At 34.4% G+C, this 24,222-nt stretch overlaps 1 protein-coding gene across 1 annotated transcript in view; it reads left to right on the top strand.

The window, feature by feature from the left end:
* Window positions 1–12,596, top strand: part of LOC150079251 (voltage-gated potassium channel subunit beta-2-like) — a 313,834-nt gene extending 301,238 nt beyond the window's left edge. Inside the window, exon 17 of the mRNA XM_090383003.1 lies at window positions 12,013–12,596. Within this exon, the coding sequence (XP_090239129.1) occupies window positions 12,013–12,099 (87 nt within the window). The 3' untranslated portion in view covers window positions 12,100–12,596. The remainder of the gene's footprint in view (window positions 1–12,012) is intronic.
* The last annotated feature ends 11,626 nt before the right edge of the window (window positions 12,597–24,222 follow it).

The raw sequence follows: 24,222 nt of genomic DNA, 5'->3' as shown, positions 1-24,222 counted from the left end.
TCTACTAATGCTAATGCTAAAGTGCTTTAGGGATCCACCTCAAAAAAAATCTTCTTCATTCCTAAAACATTCACCACAATATTGTTAGTTTACTCATGGGAGATGTTGAATGTTGTCTCAGTGTGCTTCTCTGTTATTCTTGGATCTTGCATGATCATGTCATGAATGACATCCATATTTGTAGGTACCAAATCTGTAACAGGCCCCCCACTGTGGAGTGTATCTTCAACAGTGAATCCATGCTTAAATTCTGCAACCCAGTTTTTGACTGTGGCATTATGAAGGACAAGATTTTCCTAATGTTTGCTGCATGTCTTCATGAATTTCATTCAGCAATATTCCCATTAAATGAAGGTACTCAGTGACTACAACGCTTGATTATCTCAACAAACACTATTTTCATTCACTTTCCACACTTCAATGCCCTCTGTAAAGGAGCTTATTGGTGGAATTACTTCCATTGTGAACTTAAACTGAATGATTTTTATAATTTCATACGTCACCTTACTATTTGACATTTTCGTGAACCTTTTCAGTCATGGTGGGTTTCAAAACTAATGGTCAATATTTCAACTTCAAGTTGTAAAGAAAATACTTGTCATTGATGACCTTCCTGTTTAGAATGTTTGGATGATGATTAACTTGCAGGATCATCTAGACAAGACTGCAGCAATAATTCAGACACAGCATGGGTTTGTTAAGGGAAAGTCTTGTCTGACAAATTTGATAGGATATTATGATGTGGTTACAAAGGAACTGGATGCAAAAAATAATTTTGATATCATCTATTTGGATTTCAGGAAAGCTTTTGACACTGTTGCACATGAAAGACTATTGTACAGATTGGAGCAGAATGGTATTAAGGATAAATTGCTACAATGGATAAAAGGATGGTTAAGCGGGAGAAGACAGAGGGTGGTAATCAATGGGTGCTGCTCTTTGTGGACTAATGTTATTAGTGGAGTGCCACAGGGTTCGGTGTTGGGTCCACTGTTGTTTTGTGTATTTATCAATGATATTGATGAAGGTATATCAGGCTTAATGTCGAAGTTTGCAGATGATACAAAGGTTGGCAGGGTTGTTAATGACAGTAATGGCAGTGTGCTACTGCAACAGGATCTAGATAATTTGGGCAGATGGGCTAAGAAGTGGCAACTGAAGTTTAACCTTGACAAATGCAAAGTACTGCATATGGGTAGAGTAACCCCAGAGAAACGTACCAACTGTGTGGTACTACACATAAGGTGGTAGAAAATGAAAAAGACCTGGGAGTAATTGTGCAGGCAGATATGAAGTTTTCTGAGCAATGCAGACAGGCTGCCAGGGCAGGTCATGGGGTTTTGTCAATGATATATAGGAATTTTGCTAGCAGGGAAAAGGAGGTGATTATCCCTCTGTATAAGGCAATGGTCAGGCCACGCCTTGAGTACTGCATACAGGTCTGGAGGCCTCATTTTAGGAAGGATGTAGATTTACTCGAGCGTGTACAGAGAAGGGCAACAAGATTGGTGATGGGAATGAAGGGATCCTCTTACCAAGAGAGGCTTAAGTTCTGCAAATTGCAGGCTGGAGACTAGGCACCTACGCGGTGATCTGATTGAGGTATATAAGGCATTGAATGGGTTGAGCACGCTGAATTCTGATGGGATCCTTCCACTTGTTCAGATTACAAACCTAAGGGAGCATAAATTCAAATTAAAAAAAGACAGATGTAGAATAGATGTGTGGAAACTTGCCTTTAGCCAGCGGGTGGTTAATTGCTGGAACAAACTTCCATCTGTCGTTGTGGAAGTTGATAGGTTGAATAAATTTAAGGAGGAACTGGACAGGCATTTGGAGGGAATGGTGTGATTTTTTTTTTTTTTTTTTTTTTGGCTGATGCTGCATAAGCTCATACACATGCTTTCTTGCATCACATGCCACTACTACTACTGTCAATGAAGGAGCAGTTGTCTTGTTGGTTATTCATGAATCTTCAAAAAACAAGAATAACTGCATCTATTGCGGTTATCATGACAGATGCAGTTCTTGACAGAAGTATAGTTGACAGATGCAATTCATTTTCTGGCCATCATTAGTATTACTTGCATACGATGCAAGAAAGCAAGCTTATGCAGCATCAACCAAAAAAAAAAAAAAAAAACCCTCCCATTTCATCCCTCCATTCATTCCAAATGCCTGTCTAGCTCAGCCTTAAATTTATTTAGGCCATCAGCTTCCACAATAAAGATGGAAGTCTGTTCCACCGATCAACGACCCGCTGGCTAAAGGCAAATTTCTGCACATCTGTTCTACAACTGTCTTTCCTCAATTTGAATCTATGCCCCCTCAGGTTCTTAATCTGAGCAAGAGGAAGAATCCCATCAGCATTCAGCTTGCCCAGCCCATTCAAGGCCTTATACACCTCAATCTGATCACCTCGCAGGAGCCTGCTCTCCAGGCACTGCAATTTGCAGAACTTAAGCCTTTCTTGGTAAGCGCATCCCTTTGTTCCCCTCACCAATCTTGTTGCTCTTCTTTGTACTCATTCTAGCAACTCTGCATCCTTCCTAAAATGAGGCCTCCAGACCTGTACACAGTACTCTAGGTGTGGCCTTGTACAACAAGATAATTGCCTCCCTGTCCCTGCTAGCAAAATTGCTATATATCATTGACAAGACTCCATGATCTGCTCTGCCCTGGCAGCCCATCTGCACTGCTCGGCAAACTTCATATTTGACTGCACAATTACCCCCAGGTCTTTTTCACTTTCCACTTCTCTGAGTGTAGTACCACACAGTTGGTACATTTCTCTTGTGTTATTGCTACCCATATGCAGTACTTTGCATTTGTCAATGTTAAACTTCAGTTGCCACTTCTCAGCCCATTTGCCCAAATCTAGTTGGAGTAGCATACTGTCGTTAACAACCCTGCCAACCTTTGTATATCATCTGCAAACTTGGACATTAATCCTGATATACCTTCATCAATATCATTGATGATACACAAAACAACAATGGGCACAGCACCGAACCCTAGGGAACTCCACTAATAACATTTGTCCATGAAGAGCAGCGTCCATTTATTACCACTCTCCGTCGTCTCCCACTCAACCATCCCTTTATCCAATGTAGCAACTTACCCTTAATGCCATACCTCTCCAATTTGTACAACATGTGCAACAGTATCAAAAGCTTTCCTGAAATCCAAGTATATGATATCAAAATTATTTTTGACATTCAGTTCCTTTGTGACCACATCATAATATCCAATCAAATTGGTCAGACAAGACCACCCTTTAACAAACCCATGCTGTGGGTTTGTTAAAAGGAGCATCATATGCTCTAATCTTTCAGTATAAAATTCATTCTTCCAATAAATACTGTTGCTCCTAAAATCACTATTGCATTTTATACACTAGTATATGAAACAGATTCATCACAGTGTACCTCTTTGAACACAGAACTTTAACTTAATTGTAGAACTCAATGTTGGGCATTGGTCATTGCTAAAAGAACAACTTTTTGTTCACTTAAGGATCAATACAATTTTAGCACAAATTGGATGAAGTATTTTCACTTCTTTCTTCCATGTGTCACATATAATATAATATCGGTGTTTAGATACACCATAGACACTCTTAAAAAAACTACAAAGTAGTTGTTGTGGGCATCATTTGCTCTTTCTCATATTGTGCTCTGCCTTCACGACGAGTTGCCATGATACTGCACTACCTCAAATAAGTAACACTTCACTAATAGAGAAGACTATTGTTACTTATTCTCAGTTTTCAAGGCTATTGGCCTATCATCAGTGGGTGGGCAGGTACCCTAGTATTGCAGACATGACGACCCAGTTGTGAAGTTAATCGCACAATATGAGAGATGCCAAAAGGTGTATAAGATAATATTTAAAATAATTAAATGCACATGGCATAATACTTTAAGAGTTTAGGATCTATATAATATCGGTGTTTAGATACACCATAGACACTCTTAAAAAAAAGTTGCCCTGATACTGCACTACCTCAAATAAGCGTTACTTATTTGAAGTAGTGCAGTATCATGGCAACTTGTCGTGAAGGCAGAGCACAATATGAGAAAGAGCAAATGATGCCCACAACAACTACTTTGTAGTTTTTTTAAGAGTGTCTATGGTGTATCTAAACACCGATATTATATAGATACTAAACTCTTAAAGTATTATGCCATGTGCATTTAATTATTTTAAATATTATCTTATACACCTTTTGGCATCTCTCATATTGTGCGATTAACTTCACAACTGGGTCGTCATGTCTGCAATACTAGGGTACCTGCCCACCCACTGATGATAGGCCAGTAGCCTTGAAACATGTCTGGGTGGTGGTACTCACTGAGAATAAGTAACAATAGTCTTCTCTATTAGTGAAGCGTTACTTATTTGAGGTAGTGCAGTATCATGGCAACTCGTCGTGAAGGCAGAGCACAATATGAGAAAGAGCAAATGATGCCCACAACAACTACTTTGTAGTTTTTTTAAGAGTGTCTATGGTGTATCTAAACACCGATATTATATAGATACTAAACTCTTAAAGTATTATGCCATGTGCATTTAATTATTTTAAATATTGTCACATATAATGTATAAAAGAAAGAGTTCGGTGGGATAGATACATCTAAGCAGCCCTGTATTAGCCCATAAGCCTTTTCACATTGAGCTTACTGGAGTGCATACAAAAAACGTTTGGCCATTTTTATATTGTACTACATATGGTGCAATTAAATAATTATATGATATTAATTTTATTTTATGTGAAAACATCTTTAGGAAATGTACACTCGAGATTGTATTTTCAACACTTTTCACAATTTGATAGTAGACAACAAAAGAAAATCGAAACCATTTAAATTTTTAAAATTGAACAGCTAGAACTGGAGTTATGAACAATATAATGTTTATGGTCATGCCCACTAATCACTCTATTGAATCAACATTAGTGACTGAGTTAGCGTGATTAAGGAAGTGACATCATTTGAATCACTTCCTGTTTAGGAATTGATGTCATTTGCATCTCGCATTTTCTTTATCAGTCAGTTTTGATTCTGTCCAAAATATTTAGTATGAATGATGTAACATTTTATGCTCACGCCCGCAATTTACTCTATAGAATCAATGTTCGTGACTGAGTTAGCGTCATCTAGGAAGTGATGTCATTTGCATCACTTCTCTCTCACATTTTCGTTACCAATGTTTTACTTCAGCCCGAAAAATTTGATAGGTGATGCCAAAGATGTTTTCAAATAAATAAAAATAAAAAAAAGCCTTCATTATCACAAATTATCTACCTCCACATTATTAAGAAAAAATTTATTCCAACAATTAATTACTCTTTGGCCGAATGCAAATTTCCTTTTCCAATTTAAATTTATGTTCCCTTGTGTGTTTCATCTGAGAAAGAGTAAAGATGCCTCAGCATTTAGTTACTTAAGCCTTTAAAGCCTAGTATACTTCATCTAGCTCATCACACAGCTGCCTAGTTTCTAGAGTGCAATTTACAGAACCCAGTATTTTTTGGTTAGAATTCTCAAGAAACACTGGTGTTTTTTTTTGTTTTGCCAACAAATCTTGTTTCTCTTCTATGTATCTTTTCCAACAGATAAATGCCATCCTAAAATGAAGTTTCTAAACCAGTATGCAGCATTTCACTTACGGCCTAACCATTACTTTATACAAAGAGATAATCACCTCTTTCTTGTCCTTGCTGTATATTGTAATTTCTTGTTCTTGCTGTATATTGTAAATTTCTTGTATATTGTTGACAGAATCACCATTGACTGTTCTAGTAGCTTGCTTGCACTGCTTAGAGAATTTCTTGTCAGATTTACCATTACAGATCTTTTCCATACTCCACTACCTTGACTTTGGTACCACCGAGATAGTATGTTATTCTGGGATTACTTCTGCCAAGATGCAGTACCTTGTATTTATCACTGTTAAACCTCAATTGCCACCATATTACAGCCCATCTGCTAAATTTATCTAGATCCTTTTGAAGTAGCATATCCTGATTATTGTCTTTAAACACTGTGGCCACCTTTGTATCATCAGCAAACTTATAGATATCACACTTAAAATATACACCTCAAATCATTAATAAATATTAAACACAGTAAGGGACCCAATGTCTGTCATGGACTCATCACACTAGTCCATGACAGGCAGTAACCATTTATAACCACTCTTTGTATCCTACTACTTAACCATTTCTTAATTCATACTAATAACTTGTCCCTAATGCCACATTGCTCCAGATTATATAGGAATCATACATGCAGTACAGTATCAAGGGCATTATTTAAATCTGAGTATATGATGTGAAAATTATTCTTTGCATCACGTTCCTTTCTAACAACCTCATAGTAGCTAATCAGATTTTTATCTCCCTTTAACAATCTGGGATGAGGCATGATCTCCCTTTAACAAATCCATGCCACCCTTGTGAGTAGGACATTTGCACATTTCCAATCTGCAGATACTTCTCCTGAATCTAAGGATGCTCTCATTATGATGGCTAAAGGCTTACTACCTCTTTTGGAGCTTATTTTAATATAATTGGATAGTTTCCATCAGTCCACATGTTCTGTTCACTTTTAGATGCAACAGTTTTTCTTTCACCTTACCTCTGTTATTATAAGATCATTTAACTTCCAGTCAGTATTAGACTTCTGCTATAGTAGAGAGTAGCCTTGTGCAGGCAAAGTTTTTACTGCTCCTGGAAATAGAGAAGTTTTTTCTGTTTTATTAGCTTAAATTGGCATATTAACTTATTTTCTAGAGTAGCTTTATATTCCTAGTTATGATACTTAGTTTAAAGTTTAACTTAGATAGAGATTTTGTAGGTTATTACTTAGTATCGGTAAGGGTATCCAATCCACCTGTTACAAGTTTTGCAGCTTCACTGAATGAGAGAAGTTTTTTAGCCATATTTAGGCGCTTTATTGACCAATTGTTATATTAAATTATTTTCTATAAGCAGCTTATAGACCTAGTCAAGATCCTTGGTTTATTCAGAATTGAGACGGCGAGATTTTGGAAGTTAATTAATACTTAAGTGTCTGTAGATTTACCATTCGTAACTTGCCGCCATTGTTATACGATACAACGTTATATCCCGAACTAGATAGCGTTAGCTTAGAATAGTATAGTATATTATATAATATTGTCAATTAATCAGTAAAATCTATTAATCTTGTTAAACTTCATTATCAATTAAATTGTACTTTTTAACAAAATGCATATAACGACTTAGATTTTACAAACGTAACATAATTAATTAATACATAACTTGATACGGAAGTTATATAAACAGAACTCATAGATAATACTCGATACTGAAAAATATATATAGATATATAGTGCTATAACTGTGTTGGGATACAAGTTTAGAGTTATAATTTTGTACTGAAATTGAAATTTTATTGAAATTAAAACGAAATCATGACTCAGACCAGACCAGAGCAGCAAAGCAAAAGGCTCAAGCTAATGGGAGTGCTGTGGCTCAGGGGAGAACTGAGGGGGGGGGGGGGCAATTGCCCTCTGAAACACAGTCTTTTAAAATGCACTGCTTGCTTGATGTTTGTGGAGCAATCGGGTACGGGACATGATATTGCCATGGGGGATTTCTTTGTGTGTGTGCGATGTAAGGAGTGTAAGGCCTATATGAGAGCTTGAAGGACAGGGTGGATGCCCTCAAAGGATCTAAATTGAGGGGCCCATCAAGCTCTCAGCTGCCCACATCAACGCCACAGATTGCACTTGATCATCATTCAACACAGCGGCAACCCCAAAGGCAGAATGCACTGGTCCCACAGGAACTTGTAGTTGTTGGTGACTCTATTGTCAGGGAAACGGGGAACATGGTAGATAAAAAGGATAGGTGGAATAGGACCAGGGTATGTCTGCCAGAGACAAAGGTTGATGACGTTGTAGAGTGGTTATCATCTTTTAAGGGCACAAAAGGTGATATTGTTGTACACGTTGGCACTAATGATATTAAGAATAGGAGACAATGGAATTACTTAACAAGTACAGGTCACTGTTGAAAAAAAGCTGTGAATTAGAGTTGAATTTGAAAGTGTCTGCAATTCTGCTCATACACGATAGGAGGGATTATATGATGAGAGCCTTGTCAATCAATTCGGCCCTGGAAAGATTGTGCAAGGCTCAAGGGGTAGAAATTTTTTCAGCCTGGTCTGTATTTGTTAACAGGAGAGACTGCTTCTACAGGGATGGGATACATTTATATAGAAAGGGTGCAAGAATATTGGCTGATGCTATCGAGGCAGTGTTAGGTGGGTCAGAAAACTGCTAGCTTGGGAGGACACAAGGACTAATAGATTAACAGTAGCCACTGGCAGAGGTGAAAATGATTCTTGCACTGCTTCTATTGGAATGAGCAGCAGCCTGGAAAACAAGATGCAGGGTATTTCAGAGACTGCAGGGAGTCATTGCAGTACAAGTAAACACGTGGATTGTGTTAGGGTAGCTAAGAAGAGAAACGGGTGCATGTATACTTGCGTGTACACCAATGCTAGAAGTTTGGAAAATAAATTTGATGAATTTGAGGTATTGCTCAAAACATCAAAGGCAGATATTGTTGGGATATCAGAGATGTGGTGTCGCACAGATATAAGGAATGCAGAACTGGAATTTAGGGAGTTCAATGTGTACAGAAAGGATAGACAGTATAGGAAGGGGGAAAAGGTTATGCTATTAGTTAAGAAACACATAAAATCCAAGGAAGTGAAGCCAGTCGACATCACTGGAAAGTGCAGTGTCGAGTCAGTTTGGTGTGACATCAGCATTGGGAGATCACAATTGAGAGTAGGAGTGTGCTATATGCCTAATGACTCTGATGAATATAATAAGAAACTGTACAGGGAAATAGAGTGGGGGCCAGTAAATCAGAGAGTCTTATAATGGAGGATTTTAATTTCCCAGATATTGATTGGAATTTGTGGGTTGGTCACTCACACACTATCAAGGCTTTTGTGGATTTATCGGATGATTGTTTTCTACATCAGCATGTTCAGGAGGCAACAAGAAGAAGTAATACTCTTGATCTGATTATCAGTAGTGATTCTTCATGCATTAAGAATCTGAAGAAAAAGGAGCCACTAGGTGGCAGGGATCACAGTGTGCTGAAGTGGGATTTACTCAAAGAGGTAACTACCATCATGGGTAAAGGGAAGGGTTTTTGCTTTTGTAAAGGCGACTACAATGGTCTGAGACAGTATTTAAATTCTATACAGTGGGACCAACTGATGATGTTACCAACAGCAAATTCAAAATGGGAAGCATTCAAAGAATTTATCTTGGAAGCTACTAGGCTTTATATACCAAGTAAGAAATATTGTTCAAGGTTTAGGCCTAAATGGATGTCAGATGAACCAATGAGACATATGGCAGAGAAGAAAAATGCATGGGATACATATAAATTAATAGGTGACATTGAAGCCTATGATAGATATAAGCTGGTCTGTAACCAGGTCACAAAGGAGATTAGGCAGGCAAAGGCAGATTATGAGAAATCCTTGGCAAAGGATGTAAAGAAAAACAGGAAAGAGTTCTTTACCTATGTAAACTCTAGAAGGAAAGGGATGAATCAGATTGGTCCACTAGATATTGATGGTTCAACTGGTGATGATCCTGCTCAGGTGGCCAACAAACTAAATGAGTATTTTTCATCTACATTCACACATGAGGAGTGATTCAGGAAGGGGAATGCCAGAGGTGAGTGAAACTCTGGCAGTGAGCTGAATGATTTTGTAATAACTGAGAGGAAAGTGGAGGAGAAATTGTTGAGGATAAACATAAAAAAGGCACCCAGGGTGGATGGGATCTATCCAGTTATATTAAAGGAGGCAGCAAAGGAAGTAAGCAAACCCTTAGCCATAATTATGAGAGCTTCTTTGGACTCAGGGGAGGTACCATAGACTGGAGATGTGCAAATGTGACCCCAATTCACAAAATGGAGGATCAAAGGCTGACACAAGTAATTATAGACCTGTGAGTTTGACTTCTGTTCCAGGAAAATTAATGGAGGCACTGATTAAAGAAGCACTGCAGAATCATCTAGACAAGACTTCAGTTATAGCTCGGACATAGCATGGTTTTGTTAAGGGAAAGTCTTGCCTGACCAATTAGATTGGATACTATGATGCAGTCACAAAAGAACTGGATGCAGGGAATAACTTTGATATTATATATTTCTATCTGAGAAAGGCTTTTGATACTGTTGCACATGGAAGACTGCTGCACAAATTGGAGCAGTGTGGCATTAGAGGCAAATTGCTGTGCTATGGATAAAGGGATGGTTGAAGGGGAGGAGACAGACAGTGGTAATCAATGGACACTGCTCATTGTGGACTAATGTTATTAGTGGAGTCCTTCAGGGTTCAGTGTTGGGTCCATTGTTGTTTTCTGTATTTATAAATGATATTGATGATGGTATATCAAGCTTAATGTCCAAGTTTGCAAACGATACAAAGGTTGGCACGTTTGTTAAGGACACTATTGACAGTATGCTGCTGCAACAGGATCTGGAAAGGTTGAGCAGATGAGCTGAGAGGTGGCAAATGAAGTTTAACATTGACAAATGTAAAGTACTACATATGGGAAACAGCAAACCCAGAGCAACGTATCAACTGTGTGGTACTACAATGACAGTGGTAGAGAACAAAAAGGACCTGGGGGTATTTGTGCAGGAAGATATGAAGTTTTCTGAGCAGTTCAGACTGGCTGCAAGAGTAGCTCATGGTGTCTTGTCAATGATATACAGGAATTTTTCTAGCAGGGATAAGGAGGTGATTATTCCCTTGTATAAGGCAATGGTCAGGCCACACCTTGACTACTGTATACAGGTCTGGAGGCCTCATTTCAAGAAGGATGTAGAGCTGTTGGAATGAGTATACAGAGAAGGACAACAAGGTTAGTGAATGGAACAAAGGGTTGCTCTTACCAAGAAAGGCTTAAGTTCTGCAAATTGCAGTGCTTGGAGAGTAGGCACCGGCGAGGTGATCTGATAGTGTATAAAGCCTTGAATGGTTTGAGCATGCCCAATGCTGATGGGATTCTTCCCTCTTGCTCAGAATAATTACCTGAGAGGGCATAATTTCAAATTGAGGAAAGACAGATGTAGGATAGATGTGTGGAAATTTGCCTGTAGCCAGTGGGTAGTTGGTTGGTGGAACAGACTTCCATCCCTTGTTGTGGAAGTTGATAGCCTAAATAAATTTAAGGCTCAGCTGGACAGATATTTCGAACGAACGGATGGGTGAAGTGGAAGTTTTTTTTTTTTTTTTTTTTGGCTGATGCTGCATAAGCTTGCTTTCTTGCATCATATGCCTATGCTAATGCTAAAACCCATTTCTGAAAATCTCATGTGTAAATGTAGATGCAAAATGTTTGTTCAGTTTATCAGCAACCTGTACAGAATCATAAACAGTTATACCATTCATATTAGGTGAACCAATATGAACCAATAATTGTCCTCTTCGTTCTATTGTTAACATGCACAACAGATTCCTTGTTGCTTTTCTTTGCATTCTTAGACTTCTCATAATCCGCTTTAGGTTGCCTAACTCTTTGAATAACTTGTCTACACATTAGTTTGTACTTATTGTATTACTCTATATCCCCTCTCGATCTATAATCATTCTAAAAATTTTTCTTATCTGCCACTATGCTCATTGGTTCTAACTTGTATGGTTTGAATTGAATTATTCTTGTATTAATTAAAACACTGAAAAACTATTTCTATAAGAGAGTGAATCTTGTTACAGCAGTAGATTTTATCTTGTCACTCTCTTAGTATCTAAATTTCGGTACATTTAAAATTCAAAACAAAGGTTCTTAAATACAAGAATAGCAAAAGTGCATATTAATCTGTTATATGCACAAGAACTTTGAAATATTTTGTCCTGAACAAAATGTAATTAATTTTCTTTTAAAACATTAAAACAGAATTTTCTTTTATTAATTTTTTTTCAGATAGTTCCAAAATTAACAACAGGTGTCTTAAATGAGATTGAAAAGGTTGTGGATAACAAGCCTATACGACAACCCTTACAAAGGTGACTAATGCTGCAAAGAGACTCCTTACTTCCAAGGAGTCCACTTGGTCCTGGTGGTTCTGGTGGAAGTGAAGAACCAGCACTTGGAGCACCAGGAAGGGAAGACAGTGGAATGGGAGAAAGTAACACACAGGCAGGTGGCAGTGGAAGGTTTATTGATACACTATTATCAGCATGTGCCATACAGTGAAGAAGGTGAAATAATCGTACTGCTTTTACCTATTACAGCACACAGAATGCCAACTTCCACAGGTGGCTTATTCTGAAAAGTATGCGTCCTTCTGAAGTCCACATTGATTTCTTCCAGGATGTCTTTGGAGTTGTCCATTAGTCAATTCATCGAGTAATTTCTTGCTGGATGAATCTATAGTTTTACTAGATTAAAATTCTTGCCTCTAGTTCATAGTCACGACTATAGAGTTCTTTAACTTTAAATCATTTTTAGTAAACCAGGGCATTCCAAGATTTAGTCAGGCTTTGGTAGTCATTTTAGACCAGTAGAGATATAGAACTAACAATCCAGAAAAAAAAAAAAAGTGGAATATAGAGAATTGCTTCTGGAAGGTATTATAGCTCTTTAGCTCATTCAGATAAAATTCTTATCAAGTTGTCCACTATGAAAATTCAGAAAAATTAATTCTGTAGCCTTACAAAATTTTTACATTTAGCATGGCATAGCAAATGCATAGGTAAGTTGAAGTTTCTGCGTGTGATGAAACCTCTAAATGAAAAAAAATAGGATCAGAGTTGTTTAAAAGGTTTTCCATTGAATTTTTATGAATATTTTGATACATAACAGAATATAATTTTTTCTATGATTAGCTGTTAAATAAAGAATATATGTATGGATACTGAGTGATTGCAGATCTTTCTATTAGATTAACATTATTAGAAATAATTATATATTTTTTCTTTGTCAGTCTGTCTGTCTTAACAGTGCTTGCAACAAATTTCTATAATTAATATCCATAATTATTAATACCAAATAGAGTACTATTGTATTAAAAAGCAATTAATTACACAAATAAGGCAAAGAAAACCTATTAAAAAATGCATTCCTTGAAATTTATTATATAATCTTGAATGGTAATTCATATACTAATATTCCATGTAATAGAACAGTGTAATATCGCTTGAATAATTTCTTCTCTTTCCTTTCACTGGAGTTCATGGGAATAGTGGGTAATAATGCATGAGTGATGACTTATTTTGTGCATGTGATTACATATTACATGTGACCTTTAAATTAGACATCATTAAAAATATCTAAACTATTACCTCTGTATTATCACATATCCTGTGTAATCTTCTTTCCTTTTACTGCATTACAACAAATGTGTTTTATATCATTTAAACTGGAGTGTAATGTGAAGCAGTTAGCACATATGACTGCTTTGTGTAGCTATTCTACACAAAGCTCTATGCCTCTCACCCTATACCATAGTATAGGGTGAGAGGCATAGAAATATCTTAAGAAGAATAGTTTAAACAATATTTTTGCTGCTATTTATATTTATTAAATATATGTTAAAGTCTGAACACCAAACCTACACATAAGTCATACTGCTGATAAAAATCAAATATTTTAAAGTATTGTTCATTTACAGTTGTACAAGATGAAAATTTAATATGCAAAAAACTGATGCCAACTACTCAGTAACCACAATGAAAGAATATAATTATGACATAAGGAAATTATAATTCCTTAGTGATACTGTCAACAATGGCATGGGTGTCACCAGAAATTTTCATGGGGGGTGTCAAAATTGTTAAAACAGGAAAATTAAAAAATTAGTAATCATATATCCTTATAATCAGTAAGTTAAATATGAGTGATAATTTTATAGAGAGGGAGAGGAAGTGACCCATTTGACCTTACTGACAATATCCATGAATAATAGCAAAAGAAAAGAAAAAAAAATGTATAGTATGTTATATTTACCCATTGCCAGTGAAGAACTTTGCAAAAATTTGCCTTATTCCCCTCCCCCTTTTTGACAACCAAAAAAATCACTGTGTTTTATAGTTTCAATTATTATAATACATATTATGGTGATGAAAAAAATAAATATGTGTTGTTGTGTTAACATATTGTTATCAAAAATGTCCCAGGAAACAAACTGCTCTCTGTGACTGTGATCTAATAAAAACTTTTTAGTAAAATGAAATGTGATAAAATCTGTTCAATAAAGTCGCACTCATGGGATTATTACCAATCATTTTAAAGCATTCCCACGATAGGAATTCTCCAGAAAGTAAACAAAAATAGACTAGTACTTAGATCCAACAAAGTAATATTTCAGCATTGTTGATATTTATTTGTAATGAACAGGTATCTAAGATTATAAGCACCGTTTAAAAATATCTCTATTCCAGTTTTATCTTGCTTTATTATGCAATCGCCATGATTTATTATTGTACAACCAAATCAAATTACACTCTAATCTTTTGAATATAACAAAGCAGATATATAAAAACAAACAAGTATATATCTATTTTGGAGTTAATAATTGCTTTTAATTCTAGATCATGTTTATTTAAAATAGATGTTTTTTAACCGGCAATAATGATACTGCATAAAAATATGAATTTTTTTTTTTTTATCTAATTTTAAAAAAAATTACTTTGATCATAATCTGCAGAAATATATTTTTTGTAACAGTCAGAATATAAAGTAAACTTTGTTTTCAAGTGCTTTTCTTAGTTTGAGTATGCAATATTAATGCAGGGTTTCAAAAATCACACAACCTTGTATATTCTGCCATGCATAATAATAATAATAATAATCATCATTTGAATCTTTATGCATAATTATAATAATTACCTTCACAGCATGTGTTAGAAGTGAGTGCCACCTTCATAAAAGCATTACTGGATGAGTTTGCAAACTTGTTGACTGATGCACAAAGACCTTAACAAAATTCTAAATGTTAGTGCTGATGGATTTGAAACCTGATTAAAAAAAAAAAAAAGTTGCATGAGTAATGCTGCAGTGCTGCTTTAGTGTTTCCAAACCTTGAGGGATTGTTAAAAATATCTTTTCTTAAAGAGCCCCTTTAAGAAATAGCCAGGTGACATCAAGTCTAAAGAGCTTGCCAGATATCTTGCTTATCATGCACTTTCCAAATTCATTGTCCAAACTGCTAAATTTATACTGCTCTGTTTTGCCAAAAACTCAAATCACATTCAATCTTTAACTTGGAACTATTGATGACAATATGTAAAAAAAAAAGGGACCAACTACATGCCATCCTGTTATCACACACCCAGTGCCAATCATCTGTGAGGTTTTTCATACCATATATGTAATTAGAAATTCTGTTTAGTCCAAATCCACAAATTTTGGCTATTGACACATAATCATTCAAATGAAACTGGGCTTCAGAGAAAAATATGCTTAAAATTCCAGGTTTGTTTTTAATAAACCCTGTGAAATCAGAAACAGTAATGCATTCTTTTTTTCTTTTTTTTTTGTTCTTTTCTCTGGAGCTTTCAACTCTTGAACAACTTAATATGGTAAAGATAGAAGTGGAGATATTTTATTCATTTATAATCAAACAGGCAGTCTCCTGTGACATTCTGGTCAGTGATTTTTTTGATGACCTCATAGTACACTGATGCACATCATTAAGACTTTAATAATAAAATTCTAAATGCTAGTGCTGATGGACATACATTCCTTTTTTTTTTTTTTTTTTATCTTTGTTATTCTTTTGTTTGGGGTTGCACATATTGAAATTTATGTTTAAACTCCTCTTGACACCATTTTAAGGATTTTGAAGCAAAATATATGTCCAGTGAACACATGTTGCTGCTTTGCAAATGCCAAATTCATTACTTCAATTTCTTGCAAATGGGACAAACTGGTCAACTATATTGCATGTGAGCAGAAAAACAATCATTTCTGACACTTGGCATACCACTGTTGTTTATGGATGTGAAGATTATTATTATTATTGTTAGATATCACAGTGAAATATAGAGGACTACATGACTTTTGAAAGGCTGTATATATTTAAAAGTTATCTGATAATGTACAAGTAAAAATTGTTACTTAAGAAAATTATAAAATGTTACTATTGCATTATCATCAAAATAAATATTAGTTTTAATTGTAAACAGAATTTGATTTATTACGCATTTCCCATTCATATTAGGCATATTTAGTGTGGCCACAATTCACTTAATTTTTATACAAAATTAAGTCTGTCAGCATTATTTTTATTATACACTGCCATTGGATCTTAAAGCATTCAGAGTTCCAAAGAGCTTAGAATAAAAATAAATAAATAAATCAAATGCCTCATAACATCTTAAGAGCTGTTGGAAATCTCACTTATTAAGCGTTTTAGTTAAACTCAAGCAATTATAGGTTTTAATTCTAAACCCATGTTTCTGTTATCTTTAGAATATGCTTTTAATTATTATTACATTGACAATACACAATAATAAGCATGTCTGAACAAAACTTGAATGATCATTAACTACATTTTGAGATATTTTTAGTAGACAGTGTCTTAAATTTATATATCTTCTTTTTTTATTGCAAAGATGAATTTATGAAGAAACTGCATGATAAAAGTATTTCAAACTAAAATATTAGGTAAAAGATGTAGAAATAACCTAATTTAATATTGTTATCAGGCCAACAGTGCAGTTTTAAATGTACTATAATTTTTTTCCTGGATAACTAGGCTGAAGTACATTTATATCATATCAACAGCTAAGGAAGATTTTTTTTTTTTTTAGTTTTTACATCTTTATTTTCAGGTTAACACATTTTTGTAGTAAAAAGCCATAGATTGCATTATTATAACAATGAACTTTTGAAAAATCTTTTAATTTATATAATATATAAGACAGTTTGTAAAAAGGATGAGTTTCATTTTTTTTTTGTTATTAAGAAAAGTGTGATTAGTTTAAAATAATATACTTATTTTAAACTACAAATTCAGAAGAAAAAATAATTTTTAAAACTGCACTCTAACATATGTTTAGTAAATAATATCTCATGTTTATGCATAATCTTTTTTATTTAAAAAATAAATTTACTAAAGAAATCGCATGATAAAAATATTTTATAAACTTTAAATATTAAAATATTAGATGAGAGATGAAGAAATATTAAAACTGATTAATCAGCAAAATTAAACCTAAATTTGTCTTTTAATTTATAAAACTCAAACCTCACTAGCATTCTTTCCCATTGTGTCATAAGAATAATCAGAGTAGAGTCTTCATTGCTTTATGGGGCTTGATGTAGACAAAAAAAATTTCATCTAAGCTAATACCATTTATGGCCAAGGTTAAATTCAAGTCAGAGGGCCAGTGCAGTTGCACAATTTGAATGAGCCCTATGACAAGAGCTCTAAGAATAAACCTCACTCTAGCAGAAATGCCTGTATCATTTTAATTAATACAAGAAGTTTATGAGGAAATAATTACATCTTCTGGTTGGTGATTTCTTTCCTGTAATTATAAAACTTTTTAAAAATTTTTATAGTTAATTTATCAGAAACATACTTGCTTAACCAGTGTTCACTACAGCTTTGGCTCAACTACAGGTACTTTATTACCTATTCTGATTCCTATTGTAGTTTTACATAAAAAATAAATAAATAAACAAATCTAAGTATATCCAATATTTTATTTCTAAAAATAAATATTAGATCTCATAGCAAAAAGCAATTGTACATGTTTATATTTTTCTCTATAATAATTCCACATTTAGAAATTATTAAATTTCCTGAAATCTGTCATGCATTATCAAAACCATTTTTGAATATATGTTTGTACAGCATCCTGCCCTAGTTCTGTATCTACAAAGACAAATCATATATCATATAAAAGGTCTTGATGAGGAACTGTTTAGGATATTGAACAGAACTAAATATATAAATTGTTAGTTACAAAGAGATGTAAGTGAATAATTGTGGTTGGAAATAGACCTCAATTAGAGTATTATAAGCAGTTTAGCAAGAGGTAGCATTGTATAATGGTGAGTTGTTTTGTGCAGTGTAGTTTTTTTTCTTGGTAATGTAATCAAATCCAACTGTGGAGTTGAGTATTTCCTGTCCCCTTTTTTTTTTTATTCTATTTTCCAAAAAATAAAAATAAATGATGATGATAAATATAAATGAGAAATCTTACTGCTGGGAATAGACCAAATATGTAACCTATATTTATGATCATTGTATAATCATTTAATAACCTTATAATCATAGTACTGATTCTTAACTTTTAACAGCATACATTCTGAAATATATTTAAATAATCAACCTTTCAAAAAATATTTATTACCAAATTAGAAGTAAGAATAATTATTATTAAAAGAAAATTAACTTTTTAATTGACAAAATATATATTTTTTTATTAAACTGTAATTTACAGATTAATTTACAGATTAATTAATTGTTGTAAATTACAGATTAAACTGAAATCTGTAATTTACAACAGATTAATTTAACTAAATTACATGAATTCAGCAAAAATTATAACTTTCAAATTGGAAAACAGTATATAAGGTAGATGGGGGGGGGGTTAATACAAAAGTATATTTGTTGAAATCAGTATTGCATTACTTGGTAAGTCTTAACTGAAAATGCCTGTTCTGTATGCCTTTTTCAGAATACAGCAGTTCACAATTTACATCAAATTGTTTGAAATAACAAAAATTTATATATAAATTTCTTAACATAAAGATTAGAACAAAGTGGTACAAAGATGCCTACATGACTGTGATTATATCTGGTGAAAATAGATGTGAGTGGACCACTATATTGGGCCCACTGTCAACATGCAAAATATACATGACTGCATTCCACATGTAGTGTATGGTCAGTTTGCTTGTTCCTGAACATGGGGGGAAATATATATATATATATATAATTTTAAGAGCAGAGAAATGAAGATAGATGGAAGAGAAATAATAAGCAAAAATAAGTAAGACAAAAAATGTCTTTTGTTTTTGTATGATGGGTTCACTGAGTTCCAGCTTCACACATTTTTCATCTGTGGCAAGCTACTTTTTTATTTCTTCATGTGTTCTGTGGAACCATTCATAAGATATATGCCAACATATTAATGTTTCTTCCCTTTTTTCACTACTTTCAATTAAATTTAAATTTTTTCAAAAAGAATTTTTATAAAGTTTCTAACTAATACTTTTTTGACATATATTTTATATCAAAAACAGAAACAAGCATTGTTATTTTTTACATACAATTTCAGTGATTGGCTCTTGAAAAGGATGCTGAGATTGTACATTGTGTAACAATATCCACTTTTCTTTAGATATCATATTATATCATATATATTTTTATGTTGTTTTATTATATGTACCATTCTCACTCCATCTCTTCTCTTTTTACTATTCCTCTTTATCTTCTTTTTATTTTTCTTACTCCCTCCTAGTAACTACTCTTTGGTAATCTATATTCTTTTCCCCCACTGTCTTTCTCTTTCACTATTATTTTCTTACTAATCTCTCTATACTCACCCCTCTTTTTACTGTTTCTCCACCTAATCTATTCCCTTTCTTCACTCACCTATATATATCTTGTTAGTCTTTCACTATTTTTGCCATACTAATTTTTTTTATTATTCCCTCTTTCATTCCTTCTCACCTTGCTTTTTCTACCAATCTTCTCTCTCTCTCTCTCTCTCTCTTTTATTTTTCATTTATCTAGCTCTCGTATTTCTATTACTTTTATTTTCATTCCTCATTATCTTTCTCTTTCACTATTTTTGTCTAACTAATCTCTTACTATTCTTACTCCCTCCTTATTACCTTTCTATTTCTCTCCACTCTTCCATCTGTCTTCATTCCCTGCCCTTAAAACTTATTAATCATTATGCTCGTTGAGTTGGTCTTGCCTATCCTAGTAATCCTAGTCCATGAATATTCTGTTTTTCTTTCCTCTCTCTTTTCTATTTCTTACTATTTCATTGTCTTTTAATATAAAGTTAACACACACACACACACTAAACTCTCATAACTCTCCCTCTTATAGTACTATTCTGCTTTTAGCACTCTTTTCTTCTGGTCCCATGATTGGTCCTATAAAGTGTCATACATTTTTTAACATCTGTAGTGCTTCCTTTTAAAATCCTTCCTCCTTATATCACTTTTTTTAAGTCCCAAGAAAGAATAAACCAAGATATAATCCTTTTTTGTCTTCATATTTGGTTTTGGAAATGGATAATAAAGAATAAATTCTAGAAATGATTTATGGTGCAGTTTATAGTTGACTTCTGAGAAATCATTCTCGGTGCAGGTGACATTTATTTCATATTTAATTCAAACCTTTGAAGGTAGATGGCTACTCTTTACAACTCTGTCTAGCTATTCATCATCGCATTTACATGCTCTTCTCTGCTTTCCTTGATGGTGCAGTAATTATCAGTATCTTTTGTGTGTGTGCTCAATATTGTATCAATAAATTTCATTAATGACAGCATTTATTATTATTATTCTGTTAATACTATGCCTATGTTTACACAGTAATGCTCAGATGTGTTTAGTTTAATTTAATAAAATCTTTTTAATCTTGGGTAGTAAAAATTAAAGCAAGAAAATCCTGCAATTGTTATTTCTGTTTTTCATACATATCACATACAGTATGTTATCCATATTGTTTATTGTCTTCACCATGTCCATCCACCTTAATGTAACAACTTGACTCCCAGTGGACAGATTTCCATTAAATTTTATATTTAGTAACTTTTATAAAAAGATTTGCAGAATCATCTTGAATTTCATTAAAATTATAAAATCAGAAATCTAGATTTTTATTCATTGCCTCATAAACACTACAAGAGAAAGCTAAAAAAAATCAGTGTTATCTACCAAAATGTTAATGATAATGACCAACAGCCTGCCAAAAGGGTGTCTTGCTTATAATGCTTTCCAACACAGTGCTTAGAAACTGGTCCCTTAAACAGCTATAATGACAATTTAGTCTGTGCGTGTGTTTGCATTGTACTGGTGCTGATAAGCTTTCTTCCCTTGTATTATTTGCCACTACTAATACTAAGTCAATATTGTTGAAGTTAAACATAAAAAAGGCACCTGGGGCAGATGGAATCTACCAAGTTATATTGAAGGAGGCAGCAAGGGAATTAAGCAAACCCTTAGCCTTAATTATGAGAGCATCCTTAGATTCAGAGGGGGGGGGGGGGTCCCTGTGGACTGGAGATGTGCAAATGTATCCCCAATTCACAAAGGGGGGGTTCAAAGGGTTATGCAAATAATTATTGACCTGTTAGTTTAACTTCTGTTCTAAGGAAAATAATGGAGTTACTGGTTAAAGAAGTGATGCAGGATCACCTATACAAGACTGCAGTTCAGACGAAGCATGGGTTTGTTAAGGGGAAGTCTTGTCTGACCAATTTGATTGGATACTACAATGTGGTTACAAAGGAACTGAATGCAAAATATAATTTTGATATCATATACTTGGATTTCAGGAAAGCTTTTGATACTGTTGCACATGGAAGACTGATGTACAAATTGGAGCGGTATGGCATTAAGGGCAAGTTGCTGCAGGGATGGTTGAGTGGGAGATGGGAGAGAGTGGTAATAAATGGACACTGCTCTATGTGGACTAATGTTATTAGTGGAGTCCCCCAGGGTTCGGTGCTAGGCCCATTGTTGTTTTGTATGTTTATTAATGATATCAATGAAGGTATATCAGGCTTAATGTCTAAGTTTGCAGATGATCCAAAGGTTGGCAGGGTTGTTAATCATAGTAAAGACAGTATGCTACTGCAACAGGATCTAGAAAAGTTAGGTAGATGGGCTGAGAAGTGGCAACTGAAGTTTAATATTGACAAATGCAAAGTACTGCATATGGGTAGCAGTAACCTAAGAGAAACATACCAATTGTGTGGTACTACACTCAGGGAAATGGAGAATGAAAAAGACCTGGGGGTAATTGTGCAGTCGGATAAGAAGTTCTCTGAGCAGTGCAGACGGGCTGCCAGAGCAGGCCTTTTGTCAATGATATATAGAATTTTGCTAGCAGAGACAAGGAGGTGATTATACCTTCGCATAAGCCAATGGTCAGGCCACACCTGAGTACTGCATACAGGTCTGGAGGCCTTATTTTAGGAAGGTATGTAGAATTGCTAGAATGAGTGAGTACAGTGAAGGGCAACAAGTTTGGCGAGAGGAACAAAGGAGTGTGTTTACGAAGAAAGGCTTAAGTTGCAGCATCTGGAGACTAGGCACCTGTGAGGTAAGCTGATTGAGATGTACAAGGCCTTGAATGGTTTGAGCAGGCTCAATGCTGATGAGATACTTCCGCTTGCACAGATTAAGAACCTGAGGGGGCATAGATTTAAATTGAGGAAAGACAGTTGTAGAATAGATGTGCAGAAGTTTGCCTTTAGTCAGCAAGTACTTGATTGCTGGAACAGACTTCCATCTATTGTTGTGGAAGTTGATAGCTTAAATAAATTTAAGGCTGAACTAGACAAACATTTGGAGTGATTGGATGGATTAAATGGAAAGGTTTTTTTTTTTTTTTTGGCTGATGCAAGAAAGCAAGATAAGCTTGCTTTCTTGCATCATACGACTGAACTAATGCTAATGTTGCATCTTCCAGAGCAAGAATGCCAAACTCAGAAGTGTTCATGGGCTGTACCAGTGGCTCTGGCTCTCGGTTGATCTTAGCTGCACTAATGTGCACACAGATACCAGTGTAGCATTATTAAAAGAAATATCTTTGCATATTTCCTTTTACATTAAAATTCATAATCCCTTAACAAACACACAATTTATGAATTTTATATCAATTTATTTCCTTTCAGTATGTATCGTTATTTACCATTAATTACTTTCATGTGGTTTAGCACTGCTAACCTCTAAAAGGTGACATCACTTGAGGGCTACATATGGCCCACATGCCACCACTTTGACATGGCTGTTCTAGAGCAACTTTAAGAAACAGTTTTAAAGTTTTGATTGAGATGGCACATAGTAAAATAGAGTGAGACTTCAAGTAAGTCAGGGCTCACACTCACATCTGGTGAGTATGGGCTTGGCATACTGAGGGTCCTGAGCTGGATATCATCATTAATCCTTCTCTTTCTTAGTGATTCCCTTCTACCCCTCTCTCTCTCTCTCTCTCTCTCTCTCTCTCTCTCAGGGTAACTCAGAAATTTTTTTGGCTGGTGCAGCATAAGCCTCAGGCTTCCTTGCACTATATGACTAATAATAGTAATAAAGTCTACAATGAAATTAATAATATCAACAGCCATAAGCATTGATATTATTAATATTTTTGTAATCAGTAAGATTTTGATCAGTAAGAATTACTTCTTTCTTTAATTTTCTAATAAAATATATATTTTTTTAATTTTTAATAGTACAGTTAATGTACACATTGCATTCTTGGAAAATGTTAACCAAATTTACACTAATTTAATTTATTTCCTATATAAACTTGCTGCAGTGTGTTCCTAAATATTTGAGAATAATTTAATTTTTTTGAAATGAAATATGAATAAATACAATTACTGTACATACCTGATAAATTAATCTTGCTTGAAAAATTCATTCAAAGAAAGCTGACAACATCCCTTCTTTTATTGATCATAAAGAATATATCTTATAGCAAACTGTGATATCGCAAAGTTCTCTAGAAACATTACTGTTTCTTTCACTATTGGGATCAGAATCTACTGACTCCTATCATCTTTTCCAATTTCATGATTTCTCTTAAACTTTTGAGGTTCAGGCTCTTCAAAGAGGTCCCAGACATTATTATCACTATGAATCTTTTCTGCTGTTTCCACTTGTGCCTGTAACTCAATAAAATCATCAATCATGAGATCTCTGTGACATTTTCTTGCATTCCTTGAAAATCCTTCATAATCATGGATGAGTGGCAGGCAAAACTTTCTGCAACAATCCATCATAGTGAATTACTTGATATTTTTCCAGCTTGCAACAATGTAGAAACATCCTTATGGCAGTAAGAATATTGCCATAAGGATATTAAACTCCTTCCAAAACTGCATGAGAGTTATTTCCTTCTGGTCAGTAGCTGAAATAGCCAATCATGGTTCTCAAATAAAAAGGTGAAAATGACCCTTGTTGAAAAAGGAACATACATAAAAATTT

This window comes from Mastigoproctus giganteus, chromosome 10 (assembly GCF_048544385.1).
Source record: "Mastigoproctus giganteus isolate SK-2022 chromosome 10, ASM4854438v1, whole genome shotgun sequence".
Classification (NCBI taxonomy): domain Eukaryota; kingdom Metazoa; phylum Arthropoda; class Arachnida; order Uropygi; family Thelyphonidae; genus Mastigoproctus; species Mastigoproctus giganteus.
The sequence above is the reverse complement of the archived record's forward strand: the minus strand, read 5'-3'. Positions and strand labels throughout refer to the sequence as shown.